Source organism: Cutaneotrichosporon oleaginosum (genome assembly GCF_008065305.1).
Source record: "Cutaneotrichosporon oleaginosum strain ATCC 20508 chromosome Unknown ATCC20508_contig02, whole genome shotgun sequence".
In the NCBI taxonomy this organism is placed as follows: Eukaryota; Fungi; Basidiomycota; class Tremellomycetes; order Trichosporonales; family Trichosporonaceae; genus Cutaneotrichosporon; species Cutaneotrichosporon oleaginosum.
Window position 1 is genome coordinate 2,482,102 of NW_027072171.1, and position 19,826 is coordinate 2,501,927.

Sequence of the window (19,826 nt, forward strand, 5' to 3'; positions counted from 1 at the left end):
GTTGCCCGCCAAGTGGAGGAATGCAAGTTTATGTGGATCGTGCACAGCTAACATTTAGATCACTATTTACGAAACAATGCATGGTTTGCAACCCCATGCAATGGTCAATTGATCAATTATCACTCGCCGTTACCATCCAGAGCTCCATTGGTCAGCGCCATGAACACCAAACTGCTGGAGAAGTGCACGACGGCGTGAGCGCCAGTCATCGGCGCCTACATAGGCGCCGCACATACGACGCTGTCCCGTGAAGGCTGCGCGGCCGTGCATGACACGCCAGTTGTCAATGACTACACCGTAAGCAATGCCACCGGAGGGGCTCACCAACTACAGTCCCAGGAGTCAACTTGACCCAATACTCGGCCTCCTTGCTTGTACAAATATCCTCAAAGACACGTGCTGCCCGGTACCACTCGCGGACATCCTCGGGGGTCCATCCCTCACCCAGGACGCAGCGGTCTTCGTTGTTCCAGCGTGCCTGCTGCAAACGGCCCATGTGATCGTGGCGCAGGATTGGCTGGCTGATAGGAGGCCGCAGCATGGTACCCTCGTTGCCTGAGGCGTGGAAGGGAACAGCCAGACGCGACAAGGTTTCGTACGCCACTGGGTCACGCTTCGCAATTTGATCAGCGACGTAGAAGGCGTCCACAAGAAGAGTCTCCCCTCCGGTGCCGGGAGGGCACGGGTGAGACAGGCAGTGGAAGATCTGCAGGCCGGCGGGATCCGTGAAGTAAGCCGTGTCCGTGTGAGCCGGCAGGCCTTCATTGCTATAAGCAAGATCACCCTTGGACATGTCCGCCGTGAAGTCCCAGAAACCGCCATCTAAGGTAAGCACACGAACGATCTGAATAACAAACAGTGAGTCTCGCGGATGAACGACATGCGACGAATCAGCTCCTCTGTAGCTGCGGTAGACGTTGGGACGCCGGTCACAAAGCAGAAGCCAAAGTCGTGCTAGGGTCAGCCGTTTCAAGGCGCGAGTCGGGGCAATATTACCCACCACCTTCTCAAGCCACTTGAGAACGCCCTTCTCGGCATCAGCCCCGGCCTTATCGGGCATGACGGAGTTGTACGTGACGGTAGGTGGAAGCTCTGCAATGTTGGCGCCCCAGAGATTCAGACTGACGTTGATGAGCAGCAACCATTGCTCCACTTACGGGACGCGGTCCAGAAGCCGGTCGCGGTTCATCATAGGCGGGTCATACGATGCCTGCTGTAGAAAGGCGAGAGGGAAAATGGATTGGTGAGCAGGGGACGTTCCCCACGAGATATGGATGGCTCCGTCCTTGGCTTCAATGGAATTGACCTTTACGTCCGGCTGGACCTAATAGGACATTAGCGGTCGAAGGGAAGCGTTTCTCACGGGCCCAAGAGTTTTGAGACGCTGCTTCGTCTTGGGGTGGAAGCACGACGGGCAGCGGCAGTGGTCGTACAAAAACTGGTTGTCACTGAGGTCAGCTAACCTTTACGGGTCGCTCTCACAAGGTCGAGCTCCGCCCATCACCCCAGTGAATTATGATCTGCGAGTCCGTCTGTGAGAATTGTGGCAGCGTGAGCTGTGGAGATTGCTCAAGTTGTTGCGCCCGTTGAGTCGAATTGCCGTATATCGATCTCCGAAGCGCGCCGACTAGGCAGGGGTTTACGCTGACTTGGGTAGCGGGGGTGCGGATGGCGACAGCAGCAGCTCCACCGAGAAGCCGAACCCGGGAAACAGGACGAATTGAGCGCGCAAGGATCATTTTGAGGGGCCGCTGAAGCGACGCCGAGCGAACGGTATAGACGACGAAGGTGGAGTGGGCGGACGAGACGGGATGGCCAAAGTGGACAGCACTGTGGTCCGATGAGGCAAGTGGAGGTCTGTGCGTGTGGGCCTCCGCTATCCTCGGGTACGACCGGCCCTATAGCCTACCATTAGCCGCAGCCCTCCTCCTTCCATTGTTCTCAAGATCTGGATCCATCATGGGCACTATGGGGGCTTACCAAATCGTCCAGGAGCTCGGCCGGCATGATAGCGACATCAAGACGGTTGTCTCCCTCGACGGTGGCATGCGGCTAGCTTGTGGTGCGCGGGATGGGCTCGTGTCCGTATGGACGAGACAGTCCGGCGATGTCACTCTCTCGCCATATGCCTTCGAAGCGGAATTCCGAGGCCACGAAGCGTACGTCAACAGTCTTGCCCACATCCCATCGAAGGACGGAGAGTCGGGTGGCTGGCTGGCCTCGGGAGGCAATTCGACCATGATCCTGATCCATTCACTTGACACTTTACTTGATGAACCAACGACGAGCTTGATAGGACATACCCACAACGTCTGTGCGTTGCACTACTGTGACTTGCACAAGCTGCTGGCTAGCTCCAGCTGGGATTGCACAGCTCGCATCTGGAAGTGCGAGCGCGACGATTGGAGGTGCCATCAGGTGCTGGAAGGACATCAGCAAGCAGTGTGGGATGTCAAAATCGTGTCCGGTTTGTCATGGCAAGGTATTGCCTGTATCACTGCTAGTGGTAAGGAGTGATATTGCTTCCCGCTCATCCCAAGCCGATGGAGAGATACGGTTGTGGAACGCAGGGGGAGAAGCTGTACAGCGATTCAAGTGCTGCCCCGAGCCAGTTCGAAGCATCTCACTACTCTCGACGGGCGAATTGGCTAGCGCATCCAACGATAGGTGAGATTCATTTCAACTGGCTCATCCCAGCATCATCCGAATATGGAGCAACACTGGGGAAGTCATCGCATCGTTGTCCGGTCACAAGGATTACATCTATCAGGTTATTGCCATGCGGCGCGGTATGATCTCCTGTGGCGAGGACAAGACTGCGGTAGGCGTCACGAAATGACCGCTATCCCTCTCTCTAAACGTCTAACGTCTCAGCGTGTTTGGGACGAATGTGGCGAGCAGATAGCAGTCTTGTCGCATCCTTGCACCAGCGTGTGGTCAGTGACCTCTACGCACAACGGCTTGGTGGTCACGGGTGGATCGGATGGGATTGTCCGGGTGTGGCAGCAGTCAGCACCATGCGGCCAAGAAAAGAGAGGTCCTGCATCTGCTTTTGAAAATGCGGACGTCCAGGATAACAAGACAGTAGGCGGTGTTGACCAAGTCGTAATTGAAATCGACATAGCGTCAGCCGGAGCACGGAGAGCCAAGCTGATTCTAGTGAGGAACATCCCCCGCTTCATCTTGTGGTTCGGCCAGGTGGTATTCGCTATCTTCGGACAGAGTTGACAAGCAGACGACCCCGCCACACTCGCGTACGCGTTTGGCGATGAGCACGGCCTGTCGGAGAACGACATTTATCGAATCGAGAAGTTTGTTCAAGGCGCCATGTCGCAGTTAGCCGGCCCAAAGGTTGTGCGGTAGGAGACACTCATCGAGGCGGCCAGAAGGGGACGATACTGCCATTGTCTGCACTCGTCAAACCTGTAGTATGGGAGCCATCACAGAGCATACATGGCTCTGAGCGAGGCATTGGAATTCTAAGAACGGTGACGCCGACGGGAAGGAGAGATGCTAGCAACCACTAAATGGAATGATCGAACGGTCTACTGATAAGGGTGAGGCTAGAGAACATGGCACCATCAGTCGTCATAGGGTTTAGCAAATGGGAACCGCACGACATGCTCAGGCTCCCATGATGCAGCTGCTTCTTGACCAACTGCTTGCGATCGTTTTTGTATATATGCCCAGACGGCGAAAGACCTTGGAAAACATGACTTTCAGAGCTGTGAGGCTATGAGACAACTGCACGGTGAAGCAAAGTTTTTGTGTACTTCATTGCGCGGTCATGGCCGGGAGCCTTCGGACGGCGACGATGACATGGGCAGACTGCATACCAGTGACTCGTGAATGGAGGGTATGGATACTGCAATTCAATCGAACGAGGCGCGCAGCATTGTACAACCTTGAAGAGAGCGACCGTGTTAGGAGAGCAATGAATGTTTCACATCCGCGCGTTGGGGACCCGAGTGCTGTTGTTGAGGTACATTGCCATCTCGTACTCCTTGTGCTTGAAGCCACACTTCTCATAGAAGGCTAGGAAGGGTCAGTACCTTCTTGTGCATGCTATGCGTACGAATATTGTCCTTGCTGCAGTCGAGGATGACTTTGTAACAGCCGCATGAGCGAGCGATTTCCTCGAGTGTGTTGATAAGGTGAAGACCCAGCTTGCGCCCCTGCATGGACTTGGAGACGGCAATGTCCTCAATGTGGCCGACAATACCGGTCCCGCGCAGGAACTTGCGCTCGATGAAGACAGTGCCCACAGCAACGAGCTAATATTGATCAGAATGGTATATGAGAAGTGTTGGACAAACCTTGTCCGTGGGCTTGTGAATGAACGCAACGGTAAAGTAAGTGTCCTTGCATGCCTTCATAGACTGGAAGCGCTCCACGTAGCGCTCGGCGCTGACTTGTGGAGCTTCGGTGAGGACCGTCAACAGATCGAAATGGCCTCGGGCGTTATCTGACTGGGCCAGAGGGCGAATCTTATCGGGTCAACGGTGTCCGGCCAAAGCGCCGCATGACTGACGACCCACCTCGATGTCCGACCCTACACGGGCCTGCACGGCGGCAGGAATGTAGGAGCGCGAGAAGAGCAGTTCAGAGTCAGGGACAGCGGCCATGCTGAATGTAAGTCGATGCGGGAGTGACGAGTAGAATGAGCGTGGGAGAGATTAGGATCGTTGTGGATGGAAAGGTTTAAGAGGGGTGTTGTTGGGTGTGCTGGAAGGCGTCGCGGGATGTGGGAGATCCGGACACGCGCGCCACTGCGCCTGCTGTGCCAGAGCCAAAGACGCGCCTGGGGAATGGGGAAATGTTGATTGGATGTGGCCAAAGTGGGGCCAAATCGCGAACGGCCAGGAGCCGCTGAGCCGTCGAGCCGAGAACTGTCAACACCGGAGTTGGAGAGATTGCGAGCGCGCGTGCTGAGAGGAGGCTGTGATCGCTGTGATATAGTAGAAGGCTCTCCACCTCTGATCCTCTTCGATCCGAAGATCTGAGGATCTGAGGCTTGAGAGCTTGAGACGCTGATCCCAGCTGTCAGGGTTGGCTTCACAGCACAGGGAGCACAGCCTCCTTGATTATGACGCGGCATTGAAAGGCTTCCTATTTGTTGATAAACCTGCCCCCGTTGATGATCCAAGACGTCACTGGTGACAGACAACATATGTCTGCACACTCTCTCTCTCCCTATCGCCATCGACGTTGTTGATTATTGCGTCCCCTTACTGTCTCATTCTCTCGCATAATGTCTGCTCCGCCACCAATCTGGGGCAAGTTTGAGCAAGATCCGCGTGCCCATGTCGACAAAATCACCGGCAAGTGGCAGTACGAAGACGAACAGACCGGTCAAGAATATGAATGGACTGGGAAGACTTGGATAGCTCTCGTGAGAAGCGCTGCGGCGTACGCCGTGTCACTCATGCCTTGCTAACTCGGGGTGGTAGCTGGACGATGACCTTATCAAAGCGCAGCAGTCAGCCTACGCTGTTGCGGGTGTGGACGAAAATGAAAGTCATTTGATCACGGCCAAGTCACAAACTAACTGTTGAGCAGGTGCCCGCAGCCCCCGTATTAGCACGAGAGGAAAAGATCAAGAAGCGCAAGGCGGGAGACAAGGAAAACAACCGGGAGGCTAGGCCAGCCAAAGTACAGATGACCGGTCCCAAATCCAAGAAGACTGCGGTCTGGGTCAGTAACCTCCCTCCCAATACTACCGTCGACCTCCTTCAATCGGTATTCAGCAAGGCTGGAGTGCTTCACGTCGATGATCAAGGCAAGCCCCGCATAAAGCTCTACTATGACGACGATGGCAAGTTCAAGGGCGATGCTTTGGTCATGTATTTTAAAGAGGGAAGCGTCGACTTGGCTATCACATTACTTGACGACACTGAGTTGGAGCTGGGAGCGGGGTACGGTAACATGCGTGTCCGCGTCGCAGAATATGATCGAAGCGAAACATCTGAAGCAAATCCAGAGCCGGCCCAGAAGGCTACACACCAGCCTCCACAGAAAAAGCCATTGACGGCGGAAGAGAAGAGCCGCATGAAGCGACGAATGCGCCAACTTGAGAGGTAAGTCTGTCACTCGAGGGGACGGCTGATTCTTCAGCAAGCTCACCTGGCACTCTGACGACGACGACGACGGAGCCAGGGCTTCCAGCAACATTTCATCCCAGCTCGGTCGCGTTGTGGTGCTCAAGGGCATGTTCAAGCTGAGGGAATTGGAGGAGGAACCAGAACTCATCCTGGAGTTGAAAGAGGACGTTCGTGAAGAGGCCGAGACACTCGGGGCTGTCACGAGTGTTGTTCTTTACGACGTGAGTGGGCGCTGTTGCGAACTCAATTTCCGGGCACCTTAACGCTGCAGAAGGAGGAGGAAGGGGTGATGACAGTCAAGTTCAAGGACCCTGTCGCAGCTCAGGCATGCGTTAAGAAGATGGACGGTCGGTACTTCGGCGGGCAGAGGGTGAGTTAGAAAGCCGACCAATGGACAGACAACTGACTGAAGGTGTCTGCCGCTATCTTTTCTGGCAAGGAGAGATTCCGCAAGTCTGGCGGCCTCTCATTTGGAGAAGATCTAGAGGAGCAAGAACGGCTGGACAAGTTCGCCGAATGGATTGCAGAGTCAGAAGATTGAGAGGGAGCCTGAGAGTGAACAGTGCATACATGTACATAAACCGCTATGACACCATCACTCCTTCTTGGCGAGAATCTCCTCCACGCGCGCCTTCTTGTGGTCGTTGCCACCGCTGGAGATCTCACGGTCTGTACGCGTACCAATGCGAATGTCGGTCTGAGGTCAACGGTGAGCAGTCCGTTTGGCGTACCGCAATACGAGGGGTGCCCATCTTGTGCACAGCCTCATGACACGCTCCGATAGCCTGCCCATCAGCACTGCAACCCGTGCGGCCAACTTACCTCCATTACCTTATCCCACGGGCCCTCGACGTTCGTTCCGTAGCCGCTGAGGTCAGTGATCCATCCATCCAGTACACCTCACTGAAGCTACACGAGGTCAGCGATCGGTGCAGAAGATGCCACCCACCCTGTATTCCAGGCCGCTCTTCTCAAGCACGCGCTGACACTCAGCGATCTGCGGACCAACAGACGGGGTGGGCAGCCCCATGGGAATGAGGCAGACTGGCATCAATCGACCGGCGCTCAGCGGCACTCACAGTCCGCGACGGCGTAGAGAGTGTTGCTGGATTTCTGGTTGGACATGCTGCGGAGAGTCGTTCGAGTCGACAAGAGCGAGCGATCGAGCGAGAGAGACGACAATAATAATGGATACCTCCACCGGAGTTGTTGGCTGAGGCAGGGAATGGACTGTTTGAGTGTATTGATTCATCCTCACAGAATATCAGCATTATATACCCCTCAAGTGGCAACACGAAGCGCCCTTGCCGTTCGGGGCGCCGAGGGGCTGAATCGCGGAAGCTTGAGAACATGAGAGTCAGGCGCATGCAGGCGAGGTGACGCGGTGCTAGATGTGTGTGTGCGGTGTGCATGACGGACCTGCCTCGCACTTCACAAGTGCCACCGAGAATAATGCCGCTTGATCCCGGCTCCGCATTCGCCCGCCCAGCCATGTCCGGGGTCCACCACCCTGGCCTTGGCCAATGCCAGGCTAGTTGATGCAACAAGTCGCTAGCACCTACTTCCATCGCTTCAACGACACTTGTTCACCATGGCCATCGAGGAGACGTCGACTTCCCTCTTCTCCACCCTCACCTCCTTCTTCCTCCCCACGTACGTTGCGCGCCAAGAGCCGCACATGCCCCCATCACCGCTGACCCACAGGGCGCACGCCGAGGCACCTGAGGAGGAGGAGCAGGAGGCCCCCGCCGACGACGTCGAGGAGGAGTCCGCTGAGGACGCCGAGGAGGACGAGGATGAGGAGGACGAGGAAGAGCCCGAGGACGTAAGTCAGCCCCGTTAACCCGACCGACAGCGGCATTGCGTCAGCGAGTGGCACGCGCGCGGTCCAAAGTGTTCACGACCAGTGAATGCGGGGCGCGCCATGCCTTGAGCCGCTGCGCTGAAGGTCCCAACGCTGACATGAAGCAAGCACCCGCTATCCGTGAGGACTGCGAGGCCAACGAGTGCCAGGACGCCGCGAAGCACTTCAAGCACTGCGCCGACAAGGTGTGTTTATCCGGTGGCCGATGCAGAATAACAACTGACTGAGTTTCCAGATCGAGGCCGGTAAGGGCTGGGAGGGTGAGGACTGCGTTGAGGAGCTGTTCCACGTGATGCACTGCGTCGACGTGAGTACAACGTCCGACGTCCACCGCGGCGTCGGCACGTCTTCTCGTCATGTGACGCTAACCTTTGCAGGCCTGCGCCGCCCCCAAGCTCTTCAAGAAGCTCGCCTAAGCAGCCTTAGGACTAGAGTGGGAGGACACCGATGCCTCCCCGCCTCGAGCACAATAGATCTGTGCCGCACAAAATGGATGCAACAATCTACCGGATTTCGGATGCCCCAGTACGCGGCCGTCAGTAGTCGGAGGGGCGGGCGGATAGCTGAGGCTGAGACAGTGCTACCATACTACTCGGATGTCTGACATTCACCTTCTTCTTCGTAGCCGTAGCTTGTTCGAGGCCGGGTGTGTGAACGCTGGTTCAGAATAGAATGCTTTCCGTGCGTCCGCCCTGGCATTGGTGGAGGCTGTCCAACGCAAATGTAAATCACGTGACCCACAAAAGTCTGCTATCAAAGGCCGACTTGCAACTCAACAACAACGCCACCCACCCGCCATGACACTCCAAGAGCTGATTCTCTCAGCCAGCTCAGCGACTGGGCTTCCACAAACCTCAGCTCGTACGACCTTCACCCCTTCCATCCAGCTGCACGATCTCGCCACCACAGCCCACGTTCAGGCCTTCAAGACTTCGAGTAACGAAAAGAACTGTCTCGCATATGTTCCCAGCCGCAACGGCCTGGGCGGCACCGTCTGGGCTGTGCAGGAGGGCAAAGCAATCGTCGGAGTGTGGGCCTGGCAGAAGGACCAGCAACATCTCAAGTGCCACTTGCCCGAGCGGCTGTCATGTCTTAGCATCTCACCTAACGGTGTCTGGGTCGCTGGCGGGTCCCCAAACGGTCAAGTGTACTTGTGGGAGGTAATGTCACAGGCACGAGCTGTTCTTACCCCAGATTGCGTCGGGTTTGCTACTCGCGTCTTGGAGCGCGCACTATCGCGCCGTGACGAGCGTCCATTACAGTAGCGATTCGGCGTACCTCGTCACTGCCTCCGCGGATGGGTCGGTGCACATCTTCCTTGTGTCCCAGCTCATCGACACTGAGAGCTCGTCTTCACCGCACAGCAAGCCTCTTGGAAGCTTAGGTGATCACACGCTCACCATTACCGCGGTGGCGCTTGGCAAGACAGCCGGGGTAACTGGTGGGCGGTGTTGGACTGCGTCCGAGGATGGTACAGTCAAGATGTGGTCCTTCGCCGCGCCATTCGACCTACTCGCGACTTTTGTCCTGCCCGCGTCTGCTGTCCCAACGACATTGGCGGTTGACCCGGCAGAGCGCTTCCTCTACGCTGGTACCAGGGCAGGCGACGTCTACATCATCCCGCTGTACAAGCGAAAGGCGCAGATGGGTAGGGTTGAGGCCGTTGGTGGAGATGGTGCCGGTGCGCCCCCTGTCACCGTCGAGACCCCCTGTGTCCACGTTGACGCTGCGATTACCTGTTTGAGCCTCTCCCTCAGCGCGACGCACTTGTTGGTGGGAACCTCTGCTGGCGACATCCACGTCCATTCGCTTCCTTCGCACCAGCATATCCGCACAATCTCGGCGCATCGCGGCGCAATTTCCCACTTGTCGACCCTCCCCAGCCCTGCCGACCTTATTGGCAAATCTGTCCGCGCAGACGACTGGGCAGTAATGGATGTGCGGAATCTGGAGCGCATGCGCACCAATCGAGGAGCCAAGGACGCCCAGGATGCAGGGGTACTTCTGCGGCCAAACAACCGCACGAATTTGCTCAATACCGTACGCGCAGTGCCACTTCAGCCTCCCCCCCACGGCTCAGCAAGATCCGCACCCTCCGGTCAGCAAGCCGACGTGGCAGCGCTCCAGGACGAGATCCGCAGGCTCAAGGGAGCCCTTGATAAAGCCGTCAAGATCAACGACAGGATGTGGAGCGGGGTAGTCGACCTGAAGATGACACAGTAGTTCATAGCTGTATACTATATACATCCCATGACGGATGATGCCCTATATGCGCTGCAAGCAGTCTGCAGTTGACCTACTCGTCGTCTATATCGATTTCCATGTCCTCTCCGTCCTCTCCGTCCTCTCCGTCGAGCGCTGTGCCGATGCTTACGGTAGTGACATCATCAACGTCCACAGGTTCCCCATCGACGTCCTCGAAAGGCTCACCCGATCCTCCATCCTGGAAGTCGATCGGCTCTCCGTCCAGCTCCTCCCCGTCGAGATCTTCGACGGGCTCGCCATCCAAATCCTCCGTGACGCTTGTTGCTACCGAGACGTGAGGCGCCGCTGTTGCTGCGAGCGGATCAACCCGTTTGAACGACGACTTGAATCCTGCCGATTTGACGATGGGCTTAGGCTCTGGCTCTGACTCGTTGAGAGCCTGCGGTTCGGCGAGAGAGGCGAGTGTGCACTCGCCATGCAGCAGCTTGCGCAGTCGGTTTTGAATCTCGGCGGTGAGAACCATCCTAACTTGTCAGCTCAGTCCTTGGCCACGCCTCGACTCACCATCCCTCCCAGATATCCAAGACTGCGTCCACCTGCTGAATGAACACGTTGGCGGACATTGTGCTCGAGTACTCCCTAAGGCGGGAGTGTATGATCGCGAAGTGCTCGAATACGGCGGGAAGACGGCGTTCAAACGACTGTCGATATCGCCACACATTGGGAAGCGAGGATGACTTCAGTGTCAGTTGAGCGAGCCTATCGCCTCACCGAGTTGTGGAGGATATCCGACACAAGGTGCAGCCTTGCGATCTTGCGGGGGATGGGCGTTGCTTCCACGCAAAGGCTGAGGCAGATAATTTCGGTAACCTGAACCATCAGCTAGCGCAAAGCTAGACTGCTCACCGCTTCGTAAGCATCCGCGCGCTTGAGAGAGAACTCCATGGCCCGAGCAATCTCCACTCGCTTGCCGCTCATGACGCGCAGCATTGCTTCCAAACGCCGCTTTGCGAGCACCCCAAGGCTGACCTTACTGGTCGATGCAATCTCTTCCCGTTCGTCTGAATCTGACGAGTAAGCTGAAGCATACCCCTGCGGTCAGCATCATCTAAATCACGGCGCACGTCTTCCTTGAAAGAGGGGGGAGGAGGGTCTGGGAATTCGTATTGAGCGTCCAAGAGGTGCTGGAAAACATGATACACTGCACTCTGCACAGTCAGTCGTGACTGAATGCAGACCTACCTCTTGATCGAACAAGAACTGAAACTTGGGGTTATCTTGCTCCCTGTCTTTGAGCGTATCCAGCAATCCAGGCCCGATGTCACGTATCCTCTTGGAAACTTCCTCGACGAATTTGAGCTCGTCAGCGCTGACCTGGTCGACCCAGTGTTGACGCTTGAAATCCGCAGTTATGGCCGTCTGTTGCTCTCCCGCCGGGGATTGGCTTCGTCCGCGAGATGAGCGTCCCGATCGCCCATCACGAGAGCCGGATGAGTCTAGGCGAGGAGCGCGTGCATTGGCTTGGTTGAGCTCACCATACGCGGGGTGGCGAGGCAACTGCACTGGCTTTGCCCAGGTAACTCGAAGACGGTTGCCGTTCAACGAGTATCCATCAAAGCGGGCGAGAGCGCCGGCAGCATCTTTGCGCGCCATGAACGCGACAAACCCTGTCAGACCAGGCTTGAAGCGATCTGTTGGCTGAGTGTCCGAACCGGCCCTCGCTGGCGGTCAGCATAGGATTTCAAACGGTTCTTACGCCACATGATTTTGATGGTCGCAACAGGTCCCATCTGCGCAAACAATAGGCCCAGCTCCCGTTCATGGACGCTGCTCGGCAAGTTACTCTTGAAGTGTGAGCTCGCTTCCCGGATTCGCACTCACGACGCAGAGATTCGTTGTCTGTGCTGTCAGCGACGCTTGCTCTTTGCCTTACCTCTTGAAGTACTTGCCTGCCGCGGTCGTACGCTGAAAATCTCAGTATGCTGCTGTCCACAATCTGCGACTGGCCATCTCTACGACATACCTGCCAATGCTGTGACGGATGTTCCTTCAGCTGCGAGTCAACTACGCGATGAATGTGCCCTTACATTGTGCCATCCGCCCGTATCGGGCGTCCCTCGCTTCCTGGTTGCTGGAATGATCAGCCTCAACAAAGCGATTGGTCAGTACCTCTTGATCTCCTCCAAGAAGGCATCCATTGCTCGCTTCCCGCGAGGCTTCGGTGCAGGAGGTGGAGAGGGGAGACGGAACTGTTCAGCAGTCTGTTGTCAATCCGCGCCATCCACGACCTTAGCACATACCCGTTCCCGTTCGCGGTCAATGGAGGGTCTAGCGACTCGCGGATCCGCTGAAGCAGACATGGGTGCAGATGCTACAGCTGGAGTCAGCCGTAGCTGGCGTTCATCCGCACTTTCCCCTGCGCGTACAAAGGTACGCCGGGCACCACTCCTTGTTCCAGGATGGCCCTGCGACGGTCCTGTACTTGGCCCATCAAATGTTCTTGAGAACTCTGCAAGAGCTCTTTGCGTTGCGCTGAGATCAGCAGGGCACATGTTCACGGACGAACGCCTCCTCTTCCGCACGCTTTCTCTCCTCTTCTTCCCTCTCAAGATCCTTTTTCGTTTTCTTCGTCACTCCGTGCGCAAAAGTTCGAGACTTGAGCGGATCAAGTTCGACTGGGTTGCGCTGCCATGAGCAAGTGATCTTCTGTGATATCGGGTGATCGAGAAATGAAGTGTGACGTCCGACTGACCTTCAGAGGTAAGAGACCAATCTCATCGTCAGAATCGTCACCACGGAAGAGGGATAAATCAATCTTCTTCGACATGACTGGCGGCTCTTGGATACAGACGTGGTCGGCCGGCCGGGCAATGACCTGAACAACTATTAGCTGGGTAACGTAGGAGGATGGAGGAGAGAGCCCATGCAAGGCAGTCAACAATGATGCCGAAAAGAGTGGAGGACAATCCACGTGGCTCTCACGTTGATATCTGAAGGTGCGGGGTCAAAGTCGCGTGTCCCCGGGTACGATCGGCGGCCGATACGACATCAAAGAGGTGTACCAAAATACTTGGCATGTCCTGCATTCCTTGTCACCCTATGCGTCCTATCGCGACTGACTGCTTGCAATCCAAATGACGTAGACGCGCGAGGTCGTTAGCTGAGCACAACGGCCCAGGGGTAATTGTGCAGTTGCAGGGCCTCGTGACTGAGTTGACCGGTCAAGGTCGTTGGTGTGACCGGAGACTGGAAATGCCGAGACGCGCCGACGACAGAACCATCGGCCCCCGCCGCTCCCTGATTGCTTGCGAACTGGCTGGCGCCACCCCGCGCAGCTCACGGCTTGTTCGCACACTCGCAAGTGCATGCGACGTCACTCTCCGCTCGCTGGCTGCTGGGCGCCGGGCCTCGGATCATAGGTCATGTGCCTTCAACGCTCTCGATCGACACAGCTAAATGCGGCTCTCGCTCCGCATTCTCGCCATCTTGCCTGATCTGCCCGTCAAGAGATCCGCATCTCGCATCTGGACGGGGTACACATCATCATGCTCTCGTTTACATTTATCTGCGGTAGATGCCAGGTTTTGTCTCAGCACAGGAGAGTTTGAACAGAAAACGGGGTGGCGCCTGTGACGAGGAGGCTTGGGAGGGCTATCGAAATCTCCGAAGCCCTTAATATCTGCAAGATGGTCCCTGGCGGGACACGAAAGGTGTGCCTCTGTCTGCACGTATCGCCCAACACATGGACGTCTGTGGGCACTCGGAGGCATTATGCGCAGACACCAGCGTCTTGGCAACCGCCCCCCCTGTGGTCAATGGAGGCCTTTGTTGTCACCACCCATGATATTTTATGCCCTCGTGTGAGCAAATGCAATAAATGTACACTCCTTGTGTTCTCAGCCCACTTGGTTGTGGGTTTATAGATTGTAGAGATAACTGATTCAGGAACATCTGCAGACGCCAAGCCGAAGGCCTGTTTGCTGTGAGCCAGGAGGGGCGCCACCGGGGTGGCTGAAGCTTGGACTCTCAGAACCGGTTGTCGGGTTGTCGGAGCGTGATCGAAACGAGGACGGTCAGTCATGCACTCCGACACTGCCCTCCCATCTGCAGTGGGGAGCGCGGAGCACAGCTGTACAGGGGAAATGGAGGAGTGCCGAGGAAAAACCTGGTAGACGAGGATCTTGGTTCCCAATGTGCCCCCGTTTCATGTGGGTGTTGTGCCGTTATCCAATAAGATAGCACTATCTAAACACCTGGCCCTACGAACTGCTTGTGTCCGTCTCTCTCCACATAAGCTCAGGCTGGTCGCGCGATGATGGATTTTCCCCCAAGCAGCTGTCCACTTCAATCATGGTCTCCTCTATCCACAATCGCGACGGCAGCATCAGCCATGATGCCGCCTACGCGACTGCCTCCCTGTCGGAGCGCACGGCCGTCGACTCTGCCGATGACCTCCTCGCCAAGATGGGCTACAAACCCGAGCTGGTACGCTCACGCTCAACGCTTCAGGCCGCCTTCATGTCTTTCGTTCTTGCGTCTATTCCTTACGGTCTCGCCACCACTCTCTACTACCCACTCCAAGGCGGCGGCCCCGCTGTCGTCGTTTGGGGCTGGGTCCTTGTCTCGTTGATTATTCTGTGCGTCGCCGCTTCCCTCGGTGAAATTACCTCGGTGTATCCCACAGCTGGCGGTGTCTACTATCAGACCTTCATGCTCGCCCCGCATGGCATCAAGCGCGTTGCGGCCTACATCTGCGGCTGGGCATATGTTGTCGGCAACATTACAATCACGCTCGCCGTCCAGTTCGGAACGACCCTCTTCTATGTTGCGTGCATCAACGTCTTTGAGAAGGAGCCTGGTGTGGGCATCTGGGAAGCCGAAACGTACGAAATCTTCCTCGTCTTTGTTGCCATCACCGTTCTGTGCAACATTATTTCGGCTACTTGCAACCGGTGGCTCCCATACCTTGACGTGAGTAACCTTGCCGATCCTGAGCTGAATGCGCACAGACTTTTGCTATCGCCTGGACTTTCCTCGCGCTGATCTGCATTTGCGTGACGATCCTTTCCGTCGCAAAGAACGGCCGCCGCCCCGCATCGTTCGCACTGGGCGGTTTCGAGCCCTCGTCGGGCTGGCCCGCCGGGTGGTCTTACTGCGTTGGTCTCCTCCACGCAGCGTACGCGACGTCGTCGACCGGCATGCTTCTTAGCATGTGTGAAGAGGTACAGGCTCCTGCCACCCAGGTTCCCAAGGCCATGGTCCTCACCATCTGTCTTAACACGTTCGGCGGTCTCCTCTTCCTCGTCCCCCTCATGTTCGTCCTTCCGGACCTGACAGAGTTGGTCAGCCTCGCCTCGGGCCAACCTGTCCCGACCATCATCAAGTCTGCCGTCGGCTCATCTGTTGGCGCTTTCCTTCTTCTCATGCCAATCATGATTCTTGGCCTCCTCTGTGGCACCGCCTGCACCACTGCTGCTTCACGCTGCACGTGGGCGTTCTCTCGTGACGGTGCTATCCCTGGCTCCAAGCTATGGAGCAAGGTCAACACCAAGCTGGACGTTCCCCTCAATGCGATGATGCTCTCAATGGCCGTCCAGATTATCCTCGGTGTCATCTACTTTGGGTCGCCCCAGGCTTTCAACGCCTTCTCGGGCGTCGGAGTCATTGCCCTCACAGCTTCGTACGCCACCCCCATCTTCGTATCCATGCTCGAGAAGCGTCGCCAGGTCACGGCCGCAGCCAAGTTTCCTCTCGGCAAGTTCGGCTGGATCGTGAACACGATTGCTGTTGGTGAGTAGCTCCGTGCCGACAGGTCGTTGACATCAGCTTGGTCTCTCCTTGCCCTGCCCCTGTTCTGCATGCCAGCGGTATTGCCAGTCACGCCCGCCAGTGTTAACTACGCGCCTGTTGTCTTCGTGGCATTCGTCGGCATCGCCTCAATCTGGTACTTTGTCTGGGGCCGCAAGAACTACACCGGCCCCCCCAAGGAGGAGGTGCAGGACGTCGAAGTTGCCGTGAGGCGCCAATCCGAGGCCCACTTCCAGAGGCGCGCGTCCGAGAAGGCGCTGTAAATGGCGGCGAGATCACTCGCATTTCCTCCCCTTTCCTATTTTCACTCAGTATTGCTGTCGCCTAGTCCTGTGGGAGCTCATTCACCGAGTAGCACCCACAGGTATTCGATCTGTGTGCCCCACTGTATCCTACCCTCAACAGGCGACCGGCTGTTTCCACTGCCGCCAGCATGTTCGCTATGTATTGTTTCAATGGGTATATAATTACTTTGAGCTCGCTTTGTGCCTGGGTTGATAACACCAGCGAGGTGGAGTTGAGAGGGTGGCGGATCAGACCGCCCCTGACGTCACTCTAAACTTGTCGCCGCCGCACCCAGCGCCGAGCAAAGATGAGTCGCCGATCCTAACCCCTACTGAGGAAAAGTCACGACTACATCTTCTTAACTCAACACGTTCGAAACATGGTCGCAGGTGAGTGCAACGTCGAGATCATGCTCGCGTCTGCACGATGGAACGACCCCCTCTCTTTGCGCGCATGTTCAACACTCATGCGGCCTCGGCAATGGGCGAGGAGAAGATGCCCTCCCCTCCTCCATTACTATCTGTGACCGCTCACCTTAGCGCTCATATCGCGCTTCAATGCGTTCTACGCACACAGCTACGAAGTATATCCAATGCGCACGCTCGTCCTGGCGAATGGGACACTGCAGACCACGGGAGACCTCATTGTAAGTGGATTCATTGGACGCTACGCCCATGCACACGTACACGCAGAGCGTCAGCGTTGTCGGACTATCCGTCTGGCCAAGTGTCTATCGGACCGCAAGATGCATGCAGCTAGACGGAAACTTTTTTCGTCATCCAACTCTGCGGACTTCCACCTCTTCATACCATGTGTTGACAACAGGCCCAAGGTGTGAACGCCGGTATTTCTTACAAGCAGCATGGGCGGTGTGACCCATGGGATCCTGCACGGACTGCGCGGTTCGCGGTGTTTGGATTCGCGATGGGGCCGTTTTTAGGTGAGTGACGGGCGCCTGCGCCGCTGACGACAGGCAAATGGCTCATGGCGCTCGACCGCATCTTTCCTTTCCCCAAGGCTGGCAGTCCTGTGCCGGCGGTGGCGAAGCGGGTGCTTGCGGACCAAGTGTTGTTGTGAGTGCGCGGGCTTCCTGCTCTGCCATCTCTTGGCTGGACGTCCTCTGACCGCAGCGCGCCCGTCGGCGTACGTTCAAAGGAGTGACACGGTTGGGCCTGACATCAGCTTGCAACATTTCTCTCCGTCATCGGCGTGCTCGAAGGCAAAAGCGTGCCTGAGATTAAGACGAAGTTTGACGACGTGTACATGATGGCGCTGAAGACCAACTGGACCGTGTGGCCCGCGTTCCAGGCCGTCAACTTTGGCATCATCCCGCTGCCCTACCGTCTTCCAGCTCAGCAATGTGCAGGCATTTTGTGGACAGTGGGTGGTGATAGCAGCGCAAAGTTAACTCCAGGTATTCCTTAGTATGGCGAACGCCCGGCAAGATCGTAAGGCAGAAGTTGCGGAGATGATCCACGAGAAGGACGAGAGGGTGTAGTGCCATGTTCTGACACTGGCCTGGCACTACCAGGCGTGGTAGACACTAGGCGGGTGGACCTGCAGCTTTGATGCGGCCTATCAATCCCAATCAATGTGTCTCTTGATATCTTACATCATGATTTGATTACGCTAGACTCGACAATCTGTAGCCTTTGTTTACGTCCAGTGCCCGCAAGCGCAACCATGTCAGTTATTTCCGCTAGATGGAGCATGTGAGAGCGGCGCTCACACGCGGCCTCATAAGTTACGGCAAAACTTCGGGCCGACAGCGGAATGCACCGATGTGGGGAGGTGGAGATGAACAGTTCAACAAGGTGTGCTGCCAATATCGCGGCCTCATGCGCTCATATGATCAATATCCCCAACGTAGCTGCTCGATGCCGCTTACTGTTTAAAGTTCCCTCTTCTTACTCGATTCTCGTCGCTCAGTATTTTGGTCTTCACCTTTCCATTCGTTCGCAGGCACTATGGCACCGTTCATTGCCTCCTGGGGGTGTGTCACAGCTTCCCTTACCTGTCCCGGCGCCAACTGACACCAGCATCATCGGTGCAGGCTGGATCTCGTCCATGTTTGTGGCAGACCTCGCCCTCCCCCGTCCAGAGGTAAAGGATGTACTCCACAGCGTTGCGGCGGTGGGCGCCCGCGACAAGGCTCGCGCAGCTGCTTTCATTGAGAAACACCTGGCGAAGGGTGCGACTGCACAGCAGCAGGGGCTGCGGCCCCCGCCTGTGGCCGTTGGCGGGTACGCGGACCTGTTCGCGAGGAAGGTATGTCTGACAACGATGGCTTGGGTCAGAGGTGTCCAGGCGAAAGACTCCACGCGCCTCGCGCCTGTATCCTTCTCCGGCCCGTTCGCGTTGACGCCAGGATGTCGACATCGTCTACATCGGCACACTGCATCCAACGCACTATGAAGATGTCAAGGGTGCTTTGAACGCGGGCAAGCACGTGCTCGTTGAGAAGCCTGCGACGCTCAATGCTGCCGAGTGGCAGGAGCTCGTCGCTCTAGCGACGGAGAAGCAGCTGTTCTTGATGGAGGCGTTTTGGACCGCATTTCAGCCCGCAGTTGTTGCTCTACGTGCCAAGCTACACGAAGAGAAAGTCATCGGCGACATACAGGCCGTGAGCTCCAACTTTTCCGTGCCGAACTACAACGTCTTGCCCGACGATCACAGGATCATAGGACTCGCAGCGGCCGGCGGGCCTCTCTTAGACATCGGGGCATACGGCATGGTACCGGCGCGTGTGGCTCTCACCGACAATCCGGCGAACAAGGGTGCCGCGCCCAAAGTGACTTGTGCAATGAGCAAAACGCGTATGGGTACCGATCTCGACACAACCCTCATTCTCGATTACGCCAATCTCGGGGCTCGTGCCGTCTGCAACCTGAGCTTTAATGCGCGTATGCCGCGCGAGCACACGGCCACAATTAGTGGGACCGATGGTGAGGTCGTCATCCACGATGTTCTGTGCCGCATCACCAAATTTAGCGTGACAAAATACACGCCCGGTCAGACCCCTCAAACGCCGGGCAAGTGGGGTGAGCCACAGATGTTTGAGTATTCGTTCCCCGGCACTGGACTGTACTTTGAGGCGGACGTGGTGGCGCGAGATATTCGTGACGGGCGGATTGAGAATGAGCTCGTATCGCACAAGTACACCAGCGAAACGCTCGAGATCTTCGACGAAGCTCGCAGGCAGGGCGGTTACATCCTTCCCCAAGGCATGGAGAAGGTTGGGCGAGTTGGAGTAGAGGACGCAAGGCTCTGAAGAGTTGGGTATGCAGGCTCGTGTGATCCAGCGATGCCGCCTGTCATGTTGGAATTACGCTCAGTTCCATGGGCCGAGCAACCGTTTCATTGGGAGGATAAAACTCCATAAGGCGGGCCACCGTGGACGTCGTTACAGCACTTGATGCTGTCCTTGATCTCTGGCCTTTGCGGATCGGGGCGGCCCCACCCCATGTCACGTAGAGGGCGGGAGCTCGACGGCAAGCAACCTGACAAGGAGTGTTCACAACAAGCAAGTGATTCATATTCTTTGCGCAATGACAGATGTAGTG

At 56.7% G+C, this 19,826-nt stretch overlaps 10 protein-coding genes across 10 annotated transcripts; 6 read left to right on the plus strand and 4 right to left on the minus strand.

Annotated features, from left to right (window-relative positions):
* Window positions 1-129: 129 nt before the first annotated feature.
* On the minus strand, window positions 130-1,739 carry COLE_02659 (uncharacterized protein; the record flags this gene model as incomplete). The annotated part of the gene is made up of 7 exons (XM_018421535.2): window positions 130-290; window positions 325-822; window positions 858-954; window positions 1,001-1,121; window positions 1,158-1,324; window positions 1,364-1,448; window positions 1,483-1,739. The coding sequence occupies 7 exons, from the start codon at window positions 1,737-1,739 to the stop codon at window positions 130-132; spliced, it is 1,386 nt and encodes a 461-aa protein (XP_018276232.1).
* Window positions 1,740-1,968: 229 nt separating this feature from the next.
* COLE_02660 (uncharacterized protein) lies at window positions 1,969-3,228 on the plus strand (the record flags this gene model as incomplete). Its single annotated transcript, XM_018420514.1, has 4 exons — window positions 1,969-2,462; window positions 2,515-2,667; window positions 2,698-2,821; window positions 2,875-3,228. The coding sequence occupies 4 exons, from the start codon at window positions 1,969-1,971 to the stop codon at window positions 3,226-3,228; spliced, it is 1,125 nt and encodes a 374-aa protein (XP_018276231.1).
* A 715-nt stretch (window positions 3,229-3,943) lies between these two features.
* On the minus strand, window positions 3,944-4,625 carry COLE_02661 (uncharacterized protein; the record flags this gene model as incomplete). The annotated part of the gene is made up of 4 exons (XM_018420975.2): window positions 3,944-4,035; window positions 4,076-4,274; window positions 4,317-4,487; window positions 4,539-4,625. 4 exons carry the CDS (start codon window positions 4,623-4,625, stop codon window positions 3,944-3,946), a joined length of 549 nt encoding a protein of 182 aa, XP_018276230.1.
* A 626-nt stretch (window positions 4,626-5,251) lies between these two features.
* COLE_02662 (uncharacterized protein) lies at window positions 5,252-6,642 on the plus strand (the record flags this gene model as incomplete). The annotated part of the gene is made up of 5 exons (XM_018426941.2): window positions 5,252-5,392; window positions 5,560-6,077; window positions 6,115-6,322; window positions 6,373-6,471; window positions 6,514-6,642. 5 exons carry the CDS (start codon window positions 5,252-5,254, stop codon window positions 6,640-6,642), a joined length of 1,095 nt encoding a protein of 364 aa, XP_018276229.1.
* A 54-nt stretch (window positions 6,643-6,696) lies between these two features.
* On the minus strand, window positions 6,697-7,226 carry COLE_02663 (uncharacterized protein; the record flags this gene model as incomplete). The annotated part of the gene is made up of 5 exons (XM_065626224.1): window positions 6,697-6,798; window positions 6,833-6,886; window positions 6,924-6,974; window positions 7,051-7,145; window positions 7,181-7,226. 5 exons carry the CDS (start codon window positions 7,224-7,226, stop codon window positions 6,697-6,699), a joined length of 348 nt encoding a protein of 115 aa, XP_065482493.1.
* Window positions 7,227-8,063: 837 nt separating this feature from the next.
* COLE_02664 (uncharacterized protein) lies at window positions 8,064-8,381 on the plus strand (the record flags this gene model as incomplete). The annotated part of the gene is made up of 3 exons (XM_018424176.2): window positions 8,064-8,150; window positions 8,201-8,272; window positions 8,343-8,381. 3 exons carry the CDS (start codon window positions 8,064-8,066, stop codon window positions 8,379-8,381), a joined length of 198 nt encoding a protein of 65 aa, XP_018276227.1.
* A 381-nt stretch (window positions 8,382-8,762) lies between these two features.
* COLE_02665 (uncharacterized protein) lies at window positions 8,763-10,188 on the plus strand (the record flags this gene model as incomplete). Its single annotated transcript, XM_018424175.2, has 2 exons — window positions 8,763-9,125; window positions 9,160-10,188. The coding sequence occupies 2 exons, from the start codon at window positions 8,763-8,765 to the stop codon at window positions 10,186-10,188; spliced, it is 1,392 nt and encodes a 463-aa protein (XP_018276226.1).
* Window positions 10,189-10,261: 73 nt separating this feature from the next.
* COLE_02666 (uncharacterized protein) lies at window positions 10,262-12,997 on the minus strand (the record flags this gene model as incomplete). Its single annotated transcript, XM_018420974.2, has 15 exons — window positions 10,262-10,694; window positions 10,735-10,907; window positions 10,942-11,040; window positions 11,077-11,262; window positions 11,295-11,378; window positions 11,413-11,891; window positions 11,927-12,014; window positions 12,052-12,069; window positions 12,104-12,135; window positions 12,194-12,223; window positions 12,258-12,301; window positions 12,340-12,431; window positions 12,471-12,702; window positions 12,737-12,855; window positions 12,923-12,997. The coding sequence occupies 15 exons, from the start codon at window positions 12,995-12,997 to the stop codon at window positions 10,262-10,264; spliced, it is 2,184 nt and encodes a 727-aa protein (XP_018276225.1).
* Window positions 12,998-14,634: 1,637 nt separating this feature from the next.
* COLE_02667 (uncharacterized protein) lies at window positions 14,635-16,241 on the plus strand (the record flags this gene model as incomplete). The annotated part of the gene is made up of 3 exons (XM_018424174.2): window positions 14,635-15,141; window positions 15,180-15,960; window positions 15,997-16,241. The coding sequence occupies 3 exons, from the start codon at window positions 14,635-14,637 to the stop codon at window positions 16,239-16,241; spliced, it is 1,533 nt and encodes a 510-aa protein (XP_018276224.2).
* A 1,989-nt stretch (window positions 16,242-18,230) lies between these two features.
* Window positions 18,231-19,534, plus strand: COLE_02668 (uncharacterized protein; the record flags this gene model as incomplete). The annotated part of the gene is made up of 3 exons (XM_018424173.2): window positions 18,231-18,256; window positions 18,303-18,531; window positions 18,632-19,534. The coding sequence occupies 3 exons, from the start codon at window positions 18,231-18,233 to the stop codon at window positions 19,532-19,534; spliced, it is 1,158 nt and encodes a 385-aa protein (XP_018276222.1).
* Between the last annotated feature and the right edge of the window lie 292 nt (window positions 19,535-19,826).